The sequence below is a fragment of the Acipenser ruthenus genome, unplaced genomic scaffold (assembly GCF_902713425.1).
Source record: "Acipenser ruthenus unplaced genomic scaffold, fAciRut3.2 maternal haplotype, whole genome shotgun sequence".
Classification (NCBI taxonomy): domain Eukaryota; kingdom Metazoa; phylum Chordata; class Actinopteri; order Acipenseriformes; family Acipenseridae; genus Acipenser; species Acipenser ruthenus.
The window spans coordinates 6276-19676 of NW_026708455.1; the positions used below are offsets into that span (position 1 = coordinate 6276).

Sequence of the window (13401 nt, forward strand, 5' to 3'; positions counted from 1 at the left end):
CTTTACCATACCTCTCTGTGCTTTACAATGCTTCCCTATGCTTTACCAGACCTCTCCGTGCTTTACAATGCTTCCCTATGCTTTACCAGACCTCTCTGTGCTTTACAATGCTTCCCTATGCTTTACCATACCTCTCTGTGCTTTACAATGCTTCCCTATGCTTTACCAGACCTCTCTGTGCTTTACAATGCTTCCCTGTGCTTTACCAGACCTCTCTGTGCTTTACAATGATTCCCTATGCTTTAGCAGACCTCTCTGTGCTTTACAATGCTTCCCTATGCTTTACCATACCTCTCTGTGCTTTACAATGCTTCCCTATGCTTTACCAGACCTCTCTGTGCTTTACAATGCTTCCCTATGCTTTACCAGACCTCTCTGTGCTTTACAATGCTTCCCTATGCTTTACCAGACCTCTCTGTGCTTTACAATGCTTCCCTATGCTTTACCAGACCTCTCTGTGCTTTACAATGCTTCCCTATGCTTTACCAGACCTCTCTGTGCTTTACAATGCTTCCCTATGCTTTACCAGACCTCTCTGTGCTTTACAATGCTTCCCTATGCTTTACCAGACCTCTCTGTGCTTTACAATGCTTCCCTATGCTTTACCAGACCTCTCTGTGCTTTACAATGCTTCCCTATGCTTTATTACACTTTGCTGTGCTTTTACTGCGTGACTATCTAGCACCTCACTCCCTCTTTGCCTCTCGCTCCCACAGCTCTGTGTGTATGCTGACGGTGGGACGCTATCTAGCAGCTCCATTATAAAAGTAATACATAATAAAGCACAGTGAAAGCATTGTAAAGAAAAACGAGGCATGACGAAGCATGCTAATAAACATGCCGAATCAGGGTAAACAATGGTAAATGCATAGTGCAACATGGGAAAAGCATGAGGGAAAAACTATGGTGAACTCTTGTAAGGGTCCCTCTGTCCCTCTCTCAGTGTGTGTGTATACCTGTAGGACACTATCTAGCAGCTCACCCGCTCCCTCCCTCTGTCTCACAGTTGTGTATGTGTGCTGCTCGTGGGACACTTTTCGGCAGCTGATGGTGCACGTGCACAGGGCTGGCTTGCCCCTGGGGGAGTTCGCCTTCTTCTACATCGACGTCTTTGGGTCCAGCCTCCAGCCCCAGCCCCCCCGCCCCTGGTACAGGGGCGACGCCGATGACGTCATCGCAAAGGAGGCCTATCAGGTGAGACTTTCACAACCCCGCCCCGAGCCTTCCCTCCAGCTCAGCAGGGAGGGAAGAAAACTGAATGCCTTTTTTTTTTCCAAATTCTGTATGAACTTTAGGAACTGAAAAAAAAAGTCTGAGATCTAAGATGAGAGATTATTACATTTTAAGCAGAGGTTTATTTGTAAAAATACATTTTAAAGAAAGTCACAGATTTTATAATTAAGGAAAAGGGAATGCATTTTTTGTTTCCAGAACTACCCGTAAAAAACGATCTATAAGTCGCACTGGTGTATAAGTCGCATCCCCTTTTTGAAACAACAATTTCAGGAAAAAGCCTATAGGTCACACTGGTGTATAAGTCGCTACCCCCTTTTTAGGACCCCCTAAAAATACCTAGAAAATAGACTTATACAAAGATGTTTACAGTAATGCGCTGCCCTTGATTCACAGCAGCTCCCAGATATGCTTCAAGTTCCCCTCTGCTTGTGGATCGGGGAGGTTTTGTGTCTCATTGCTGGTGTTGGGAGCTGCATGCCCACCTTTGCCTCGCTGTGTTTAAACATCATCTTCATGTTTGAACGATACCAGCGGATGGGAGACTAATCTGAGGAGCAGGAGCCCGGGCACTGCTGTTGTGAAGAGCGCTAGTTTTTTTGGCGTTTCACCATTTGGGGTGTGTGGCGGAGTGTCCCGCCCCTATTTATTATTATTTGTATTTTTGTTTGCGACGCCGATAAAAGCGCCGCGTCTTTTATTATATTTAAAAACCCCGTGAGGATGCGTGGCTGATCAGCTACTGATTATTTAACTAGCTGACAGTCATGCATCCTTACCAAACGCGTGCAGACTCTGGCCGAGGGGTAATAAGATAATTAACAACTAGTTAATCCCTCGGCCAGAGTATATAAACCTGCAGCTCTCTGCACTCGGGGTTGAGTGTAGAGAGGAGAGTGCGGGAGAGCGGGGAGAGAGAGAGAGCACGAGGAGAATAATACTACAGAATTAACAATTGCTAAAACGTGCTGGATTATCCAGCACAACACTTACTTGTTTATCTGTTTATTCGTTTGGCCCTCGTGCCCTTTGGTTTCTGTTTTGTTTGTTTAAATCTTTTGTTTTGTTTGTTTATTAATAAATCCACGCTGAATGCCGTTGCATTCAGCTTCACCCGCCCATCCACTGTTTTGACTCAGTTACTTCCTGGTCCGTGACGTCACCACTGCAAGCCAGCCTGTCACAGGGTGTAAAAAAAGTAGCAATATTCTTACTGAGAGACGTCGCTTCCTAAAACATATCATTACAGAACACCGCTGTCATTCAATTCATGCAACAGTTCTTTTTGTTTTTTTTCATATGGTTCGTTGTTTGCAAACTTCATAATTCTCACTTTGTCAAAAAATCTGGTATCCTGTGCGATCCAGCACAAAACTAGTTTCACATAATAATTGGACACAATGAACCGTATTTTCAGGGCACTTCCTCCATTCTTGAATTACCTCCTGTTTTTTGAAAGAAGAAAAAATCATTTTACTGTTAAAGAGACACAAACACCCTGAGAGAGCGCTTGGAAGACCTGGACTGTATCACTTAGCTGTTCCGCTCTAGTTTTCTAAAATGAAGAGGCATTTCACCTCTTTCAAAAAACTTAAAGACGGGAGTGAACTCCTTTGAAAACATGGTCTTATGTAACACTGTATTAAACAGACACACCTGGTATGACCTTGGGCAGCGTGCTGTGATTTCTGACATGAACGGTGGGAATTCAAAGTCATTGTGAGAGATTGGGCACAGATAGAATTCAGAGTGTCTATATAAAGCACACATTGGCTCTCTGTCCTCTGTGCATTGCTCTGTTGTTATTACACAAGTTAAATCAATCCAGCTAAGAGCTTTTGTGTTCATTACACAAGGTCACCGTTTTCAATTTACTTTGCTGTTGAATTCAGCTATGAATGTCTCAAGCAGGTCATGTCAGCCGTGCTGATATTGAGAGTGAAGACTCAATGTGTGTCATGACTGGGGTTTCTTGTGATGGGTTGTGAGCAAATGAAGTGTCTGTGATATTCTACATACAGGCTTTTTGAGATCTGTTTAATAAATCTCTCGTGCTTGTGTATTTGACTGGGACTCTTCTTAGGAACCCCATGAACCCCGTCAATTACACAACAGGCTTCACTGCTTTCAGTTTGAGTCGTTTCTGATCTGTGATCGAGGGGGGCGGAGCTATCCTGAGCCAATAAGAAAGCATCAGGTGTGATTGACACCCGTTTCATTAGATTTTCCTCTGCTCCGAATGGATTTGAACAATGCTATTGAGTAAGCAAAGCCCCTGCAGTCCGATGCTGAAAAAGAAAAAGTTTCACAATGTTCAAATTAAGAACCCCCTTATTATTAATTTCTTAGCAGACGCCCTTATCCAGGGTGACTTCCATTTGTTACAAGATATCACATTATTTTTACATACAATTCCCCATTTATACAGTTGGGTTTTTACTGGAGCAATCTAGGTAAAGTACCTTTCTTAAGGTACAGCAGCAGTGTCCCCCACCTGGGATTGAACCCACGACACGTTTTTCTTCTTTTCCGACTGAAAATGTTTTGATAGCAGCAGCCGAGACAGCTAGTGGATGCTGAAATCCTAATTCTTCAAGGAACCCATTCAGCAGCGCAGGCCAGGGTGGAGAAGCGTTTCAAGCTCACTGCCTGGAGTTGAAGAGGTCACAGGGTTACAGTCTCGCTCTCGCTCTCCGCTCCCTGCAGGATTAAATTAACAGAGATAGCTGCAGATAGAGACAGGCAGCACATGGAAACTGCTTCACAATCCAAATGGATTCCTGTTGTAAGAGCTGCCTTATAAATAGGGCTCCTGGTTTTATTTTTGATCATGTGATGTCCCTTTAAATATATTGTGAGCCAATTTGCTTTCTTAATCAAACACTAATTCCTAAGGAAGCTGTTTCTTTTTTACCCATATATATATGTATATATATTATTTATTTCTTAGCAGACACCCTTATCCAGGGCGACTTACAATTGTTACAAGATATCACATTATTTTTACATACAATTCCCCATTTACACAGTTGGGTTTTTACTGGAGCAATCTAGGTAAAGTACCTTTCTTAAGGTACAGCAGGTGTGTCCCCCTACCTGGGATTGAACCCACGACCCTCCGGTCAAGAGTCCAGAGCCCTAACCACTACTCCACACTGCTGTCATGATTGAGTTAACAACTCACCTTATTCTATTTGAACCTGCATTTCGTTCTGGTTCTAATCGCCCAATTCTGTTTATTAATTTCCACTGCGCTAGTTAGTTAATTGCGTTAATTAGATGTACACACGTGTGTATATGTGTGTTTTTATGGATATTACTTGGATGTATAATATTGTTGTATTATTTATTACTGAGTTTGGTCTGCTTTGGTCTCTCTCTGTATTAGTGCTGCACTATTGAGATGTACCTGTGCTGGTCCTGTGGGCACAAAGTGAAGAAACTAAACTAGACTAAACAGTGGCACTGCAATGGCCATGCAGACAGACAGACAGTGGCACTACGGTGGTTCTGTATTATACCATGGTAGCACAAGGGCAGCTACAGTGGCATGAGGCAGGCTGCCATTGGTAGAAATGGGGACCGAAATAAGAAGCTGTTTGTATTTTCATACAGCAGCAGCATCACAAGGTTTGAAGCCGTATGCTGGTTAATAACACTGGGATTGCCGGAGTCCCAGCACAGCTGGTTTCTTGTAATGTGAGGGAGTCAGTGCTGCTGGCAGGGAGCCCATGCCTGGCTTGTATCAGGTCTCTGTGCAGGGTGTGCTGTGCAGTCAGTATGAAGCTGTTTGTGTCGGGTCTCTGTGCAGGGTGTGCTGTGCAGTCAGTATGAAGCTGTTTGTGTCGGGTCTCTGTGCAGGGTGTGCTGTGCAGTCAGTATGAAGCTGTTTGTGTCGGGTCTCTTTGCAGGGTGTGCTGTGCAGTCAGTATGAAGCTGTTTGTGTCGGGTCTCTGTGCAGGGTGTGCTGTGCAGTCAGTATGAAGCTGTTTGTATCAGGTCTCTGTGCAGGGTGTGCTGTGCAGTCAGTATGAAGCTGTTTGTGTTGGGTCTCTGTGCAGGGTGAGCTGTGCAGTCAATATGAAGCTGTTTGTGTCGGGTCTCTGTGCAGGGTGTGCTGTGCAGTCAGTATGAAGCTGTTTGTGTCGGGTCTCTGTGCAGGGTGTGCTGTGCAATCAGTATGAAGCTGTTTGTGTCGGGTCTCTGTGCAGGGTGTGCTGTGCAGTCAGTATGAAGCTGTTTGTATCAGGTCTCTGTGCAGGGTGTGCTGTGCAGTCAGTATGAAGCTGTTTGTGTCTGGTCTCTGTGCACAAACAGCTTCATACTGACCAGGGTTTGTTTTTCAGTGAATATCCTAGACACTGAGAATAAATGCTGTGCTTATAGTATACAGTGCAACTAGCAGAAGCATTGTACTAACCTCATTCTAGAATGTCCTGCATTGCCGTGGTTACCTCGCTGTGATGCGCGGGAGTCCCCCCCCTGACATCACCCTGCATTCCACACATTCCTCTTGAAACAAAAACTAACAAGAGGCCTGTTAATTAACAAGATGTGCGGTTAATAAGAGAGGGAGCTTCCTGCCTGAACAGGAACGAGGGAGTGGCCAATTAATGAATGAGCTATGGCCTCGCACTACTGGAAGAACCTATAGTCATGGTTTATGTAAATGAGAATGACCCGATGGCTTTAGTTACTGCACAAGCATTCCATTTAAAAGTGTGAAAGTGTGAAAGTGACTGGCAGATGAATGTTCTAAGAACACTGAGACACAGACAGTTCTACCGGCTATCTAAGGAAGAGGAAGCAGAAAAGTTGTAGCTAATTATTGAAATGGTGAGCTTTCAGTTTATCAGTTACTTTTGTTCTTCACTATATATTAAACATATATAAAAGTATACATTGCAATTATCAGATTGGTAGAATTTCCCTCTAAAATTTAAAGTCTAATAATAATAATAATAATAATAATAATAATAATAATAATAATAATAATAATAATGTACACCCAACTGTGCAGAATAACAGTGTAATTCTATCAAGGGTTTCCGGTCAAATGTAAACCATGAGAGTGCTCACTAGAGTCATTTATCACTGTCGGCAGAAACCCAGTATAGAATTACAGTCTTACATGCCCAAGTTTGGTGTATATTTTTTGTTAACATGTTATAATACAGGCTCTTGAAATTGCAAAGCTAGCAGTGTTTATTTTTAAGAATGAAAGAAGCAGTTTTGAGAAAACATTAGAAAACAGAATGTTTTATATAAATATTTAAAAAATAAATCAGTGTATAGGAAAAGTGTTGCTCACTGTGTAGAATAATAATAATAATAATAATAATAATAATAATAATAATAATAATAATGTTTGAATTAAAAATGTGTAGAACATTACACTGTATCCTTGAATATAGAAAATAGAACTGAATTTGACAGAGTTGACTCCAGTTCAATGTAATGCAATTGAATTGAATTAAATGTGATGGGACTGGATTGAATTGAATTCAATCGAATGTGACAAATAGGGCATAGTCAGTTTTTTCCACCCTCCTGAATTTTAATTGAATGTGACTGGATTGTACTTTGGGTTGAATTGAGTTTACTTTAGTTGAATTGCTTTGAGTTGCATTGGGTTGGTTTGGGTTTGGTTGGTTTGAATGGGTTGGGCTGGGTTGAATGGGGTTGGGTTGAATTGTGTTATGTTGTGTTGGGTTGTGTAGGGTTGTAGTGTTGTGTTGGGTTGGTTTGTGTTGGGTTGGGTTGTGTAGTGTTCGGTTGGGTTGTGTTGGGTTGTGTAGGGTTGAGTTGGGTTGTGTTGGGTTGGATTGTGTTGGGTTGTGTTGTGATGGGTTGGGTTGTGTAGGGTTGGGCTATGTTCTGTTGTGTTGTGTTGGGTTGGATGGGGTTTAATTGGGTTGGGTCGATCCCTGTTTGAGCTGTGCATCTCTCTGTCTCCCCCTGCAGGCAGTGCTGATCATCACATACTGTGAGCCCCAGAACCCAGAGTACGGGGTGTTTGTGGAAGACCTGAAGAGAGGGGCTCTCCAAAACTACAACTTCACCATCCAGGACTCACTGGTGAGTGAGCTCAGCTTCAGGGTAACAATGACCACAGCAAGACTCCCATTGCACAGCACTGTGAGCCAGCCCAGGTGTGAGCTTAAAATAATAATAATAATAATCAGTCAAGATGGGAGTGGAGTGGGAAAGAATCAGATGTCCCAACACTGCTGTCTATTTACAATAGGGACTCTGTCACCTTTATTTTTATTTAAATAATTAAATGATCCCCGTTATCAGGAGGCAGTGTGGTCCAGTGGTTAAAGTCCAGGATTTGTAACCGGAAGGTCACCGGTTCAAATCCCACCTGACTCACTGTGTGACCCTGAGCAAGTCACTTCACCTCCTTGTGCTCCGTCTTTCGGATGAGATGTTAGATCAATATCCTATTGTAAGTGACTCTGCATATAATGCACAGTTCACAGTCTACCTCTGTAAAGCGCTTTGTGATGGTGGTCCACTATGAAAGGCGCTATATAAAAATAAATATATTATTATTATTATTACCAACAATGGCATCGGGGACAGAGGATTTACAGTTAAATAAATAAAATGGCATCCAGCAGCACAGGCACCAGTTAACTTGCTGAGGGTGTGCTGTGGTGATGTGCAGGGGTAGCTGCTGCAGTGCAGGGGTGTGTTGTGATGATGTGCAGGGATAGATTGGGGTACCGGGGAATGCCTTGTTTTTGTTCACAGAAACGCTCATTTCCAGTTTAAACAGTTTCTGTGCTGGTGCTGAAACACTACAGCGACAATGACTATTATCCTGGATTCTGGTAAGGAGTTTGAACTGAAACTAAACTCTGTGTGCAGAGAGAGAGAGAGAGAGAGAGAGAGAGAGAGAGAGAGAGAGAGAGAGAGAGAGAGAGAGAGAATCAACTGCTGAAGCATTATTCTGTATTGGCAGTTTCTATGGGAACCCCTTTCGTAAGTGTGGCAGCGCTAGAGCCCTGTCTGTAAATAGAGTTGGTGTGTATGTAAACCTGTGAGAATGTGGCTGCTCCCAGATGGAATAACTGGAGCTAATTGGGAACAGCCACATCCTATAAAAAGAGAACCAGACGCTCCAATAGAGAGAGACTACCAGGGAGCTGGAACAAACAGAAGGGACTGTGTTTGATCCACTTGTAAAATTATATGGGTTTGTGTGACCAGCTTACTGCTTAGCTGTCCGGTGTAGAACGGAAATGTTTAGCACTCCTGGAAGGTTGGTTGTGTTTCTCTTGTTTTGTGTTTAAAATAAACATACTGGCCTGCCCTGTTTAAAAACCTACCTATTTGACTGGGACTCTTCTTTGGAACCCCATGAACCCTGTCAATTACACAACAGGCTTCTCTGCTTTCAGTTTATGAGTCATTTCTGACCAGCTGAGCTGTGATGGAGGGGGGCGGAGCTATCCTGAGCCAATAAGAAAGCGTCAGGTGTGATTGACACCCGTTTCATTAGGTTTCATTTATGTATCATTTTCATTCCCCTGTGTTTGTGTGTGTCCTCCCGCAGCAGCGCTGTCATTGCTGGTACCCTCGTGGCTCAGCGGCCACCTGCCACTGCAGCTGAACTCCTGAGCCTCCAGCCTCTCTCCTGTCTGTCAGCCCATACCCACACCCCTATTACACCCTGTTACAAACCCACTGGAAAACAAATACGTTATTCTAAAATGGGAGGGAGTGATTTTGTATTGTTCGGTATTTTGTGAGCCCCTGAAAAATAAACGTCAGAAAGGAGCAAGTGTCAGAAAGGTATACCCTTATAAAAGTATCCTAATGTAAAAGCACAGCACAGTGTGGTAAAGCACAGTGGAAGCATGGGAAAGCACAGAGGGGTATGGTAAAGCATAGGGAAGCATTGTAAAGCACAGAGAGGTCTGGTAAAGCATAGGGAAGCATTGTAAAGCACAGAGAGGTCTGGTAAAGCATAGGGAAGCATTGTAAAGCACAGAGAGGTCTGGTAAAGCACAGGGAAGCATTGTAAAGCACAGAGAGGTCTGGTAAAGCATAGGGAAGCATTGTAAAGCACAGAGAGGTCTGGTAAAGCATAGGGAAGCATTGTAAAGCACAGAGAGGTCTGGTAACGCATAGGGAAGCATTGTGAAGCACAGAGAGGTCTGGTAAAGCATAGGGAAGCATTGTAAAGCACAGAGAGGTCTGGTAAAGCATAGGGAAGCATTGTAAAGCACAGAGAGGTCTGGTAAAGCATAGGGAAGCATTGTAAAGCACAGAGAGGTCTGGTAAAGCATAGGGAAGCATTTTAAACCACAGAGAGGTGTGGTGAAGCATTGTAAAGCACAGAGAGGTCTGGTAAAGCACAGGGAAGCATTGTAAAGCACAGAGAGGTCTGGTAAAGCATAGGGAAGCATTGTAAAGCACAGAGAGGTCTGTTAAAGCATAGGGAAGCATTGTAAAGCACAGAGAGGTCTGGTAAAGCATAGGGAAGCATTGTAAAGCACAGAGAGGTCTGGTAAAGCATATTGATAAGCATGACATACCAGGGTAAACTGTGGTAAATGCACAGTATAATCATGACAAAAGCATGGTAAAACTGCAACTAAACCGTGGCAAACATTTCTAAATCAATGGGAGATAGCTCTTCCCTCTAGTGTTTCTCTCTTTGATTTTTTATTGTTACTTACAAACTTCAGAAGGGGATGGAAAACATTTTTTAAAAAATCGAAATGATTTACCCTCCTCGTTAAGGGGCTGGAGGTCCCCTAATTAGATCACCAATTACACACTCGAGCACGGTAATTACATGAGAGTAATTAACAAGGACTGGGATCTCAGCCAGAAGAGTCAGCGAGAGGGCAGGAGGGCGTCTGTGAGTGTGATGGAAAAGTGGAACAGGATGTACAGAATAGTGGAAGACGTTTCGGAGACTTCATGAGGGTTTAGAAAAAATCGAGACCATTCCAGAGGTGATTTTAATCAGGGTCCAACATTGCAGCGTCCACAAGACACTCGCTTCTTCTGCAGGGCGGAACTGCGCTACTGTCAAAACATTCCCTCTAGAAACACTACCACAAAGTCTCATTGCTTTACTTTTAACCATTGCACTTGGTTTCACTTTCAGTTAATAAATGGTATTTAAAATCTCTAATTATTATAACTTCTACCCCTTGATTGGCCATTTAAATATAACCCGTTACTGTTACAATAGCATGGAATACGAACCGGCAAGGACCTCCCAATTTCTCCAAGTTAATACAAACATGGTAAGTGAGACAGACAGACGGACAGATGTACAGACAAGCGCCTCACAATCTGATCCTCTTAATAGCTTATGCTGAATAATGCTAATGCCCAATAGCATGACTATTGGACAGCTGGATTGGGTTGGTTGCAGTGTTGCTGAACTCTGCCGTGTTGAGTGTTGAATAGTGGTGCTGTTCAAGCTGCATGGAGCTCAGTCCTTACCGGGGCTCTGACTGCCCCCTCTCGCCCCCCCCCAGGTCAACCTGATTGCTGGTGGTTTCCATGACGGCGTGATGCTGTACGCTCTCGCGGTGAACGAGACTCTAACGGAGAGCGGGGAGGTGAACCCTGACGGGGAGGTGGTGACCAAACAGATGTGGAACCGGGCCTACAACGGTGAGTCCGTCAGAACCAGGGAGCAGGAACTTTGTGAACTCCTGGTGTGTGCATGCATGCGTGCGTGCGTGCGTGCTTGTGTGCGTGCGTGCGTACGTACGTGTGTGCGTGGGGACTTTGCAGTTGAATGGAATTCCCAAAGTTGGCTCAGGTATGATTTTTTAAAGAAGGTGATGTCAAGCACGCTGATATGGTGATGTCATGAATAGGGTTTCTCTAGATGTGGCGTGGAATACAGAAGGCGAAATGTGTGCTTTGATTGATCCTGAGCAGTGCTGGCAGGGCCGTCAATTAGAGATCAGGTTGACCATATGATGTGATATGAGATGGAATAAAAGGGGGTGCATGTTGATCACTGGAAGAGGAATGGAAGGGGGTGCATGCTGACCACTGGAAGAGGAATGGAAGGGGGTGCATGTTGATCACCAGGAGAGGAATGGAAGGGGGTGCATGTTGATCACTGGAAGAGGAATGGAAGGGGGTGCATGTTGATCACTGGAAGAGGAATGGAAGGGGGTGCATGTTGATCACTGGGAGAGGAATGGAAGGGGGTGCATGTTGATCACTGGAAGAGGAATGGAAGGGGGTGCATGTTGATCACTGGAAGAGGAATGGAAGGGGGTGCATGTTGATCACTGGAAGAGGAATGGAAGGGGGTGCATGTTGATCACTGGAAGAGGAATGGAAGGGGGTGCATGTTGGTGATACAGTAGCAGAAGCAGTGATGCTGGTCAGGCTGACTCCAGGAGGCATCAGAGTGCATCAGCAATGGCAAAGGGAAAGCAAGAGACAGCTGGGGCTGCAGACAGTGACGGACGGAGGGGAGGGACAGAGAGAGAGAGAGGCTTGTCAATAATAACGACTGAGTGGATTCACCTTCCAGCCCCTTGTGGTCTCTGCCTTGTCAAGGCTGTGATCACCGCAACCCGATATTATGTGCTGGTCCTTCTAATGTGTGCTCCTGCAATCAGCTAGAGGAAACAGTGAGCGTGATTGGACCTGCAGCTTTAAAAGATCATTTCATTTTGTTTAGAATTTCTAGACTTGATAAATTAACAACAGGTGTCGTTTTTCTGTGAAGAACAAACAAAGCTAATTAATTTGGCTGAAATCTGGCCTTGATGTGCGGATCGTGCAGCCAGAGCAGAGTCACATGTTGACTTTACTGACGAGGCGAAGCCCAGGATTGTTCTGGTGCTCCAGACATGTGTTTGACGTTTTCATAATTATGTAAACAGGAGGGATGCCATGAGTATGAACAAACTGTCATCCACGTGATATTGGGCCAGATTTTGGTTCCAGATTTTGGCGTTTATTTATTTTCTCAAAACTGTGTGTTCCCTTTCCTCTCTGGGTCACGGTGCAGTGCACTGTGCTGTGTGATCCCTTTCCTCTGTCTGTCTTTGTGTAAGTGTGTGTGCGTGTATGTCTGTCTGTCTTTGTACTCCTGTCTGTCTGTGTGTGTGTGTCTGTCTGTCTGTCTTCAAGGACCACCTTATAAAAGTTTGTTAATCCAGCTGATAAGAGGTAAGATTTTTCAAGCACTAGTGTGCTCTGTGTTTCATTTTCTTCAATGGAAAGACCCTGTCCTGCGTTTTTGCTGTGCTGACCTGGGTAGAGTTTCACGCACACAGAGACGGATCTGCTTCCTTGCTAATGGCTAGTAATCTGATTTGAGAGACAGAGACGCACTCACAGACAGACATGCACTCACAGACTCACACATGCATGTACTCACAGACACGCCCACACACACACAAACACACTAATACATGGACCATTAGGGGAGGCAGGCAGGAACAAGAGATCTCAAACTGCTGTCTTCCTCTCTCCCCCTCTTTCCCTGCCTGCTATCCTTCTCTCTTTACCTTTCCATCTCTCTTGATTTGTTTAAACATCCCTCTCTCCCTCTCTCTTTCCTTCCCTCCTTGTCTGTAAAATTCAGAAAGTTTTCACAGACTTGGCAAAAGAAGCCCTGTCCAGTGTATTTGCTCCCCTCCATGTCCCTATGATATGAAAAGGAAAGCTCTGGGAATCTGCAGACAGTGCTCACACAGCCCTGTGTATCCAGCCCTGTGCTGGGTGAGGAGCTCACACAGCCCTGTGTATCCAGCCCTGTGCTGGGTGAGGAGCTCACACAGCCCTGTGTATCCAGCCCTGTGCTGGGTGAGGAGCTCACACAGCCCTGTGTATCCAGCCCTGTGCTGGGTGAGGAGCTCACAGAGCCCTGTGTATCCAGCCCTGTGCTGGGTGAGGAGCTCACACAGCCCTGTGCTGGGTGAGGAGCTCACACAGACCTGTGTATCCAGCCCTGTGCTGGGTGAGGAGCTCACACAGCCCTTTGTATCCAGCCCTGTGCTGGGTGAGGAGCTCACACAGCCCTGTGTATCCAGCCCTGCGCTGGGTGCTCCATTGTCTGTCTGGGACACAGAATTAAACTGCTGTCATTATTCTGAGAGCCTGGCGCTTCCACAGCACTGAAGATCATATCAGCGAGGCAGGGGAAGAGCGGCAGAGGGA

General features: G+C 44.8%; 1 protein-coding gene across 3 annotated transcripts in view; it reads left to right on the forward strand.

Moving 5' to 3' along the window:
• Window positions 1–1006: 1006 nt before the first annotated feature.
• The window catches only part of LOC117965078 (atrial natriuretic peptide receptor 1-like), a gene marked incomplete at its 5' end in the record, with an annotated part of 40709 nt that continues 28314 nt past the window's right edge, over window positions 1007–13401 (forward strand). For all 3 annotated transcript variants that reach the window (XM_059021153.1, XM_059021155.1, XM_059021154.1), the window contains 3 exon segments: window positions 1007–1194; window positions 7198–7311; window positions 10743–10881. In XM_059021153.1, the coding sequence (XP_058877136.1) occupies window positions 1007–1194; window positions 7198–7311; window positions 10743–10881 (441 nt within the window).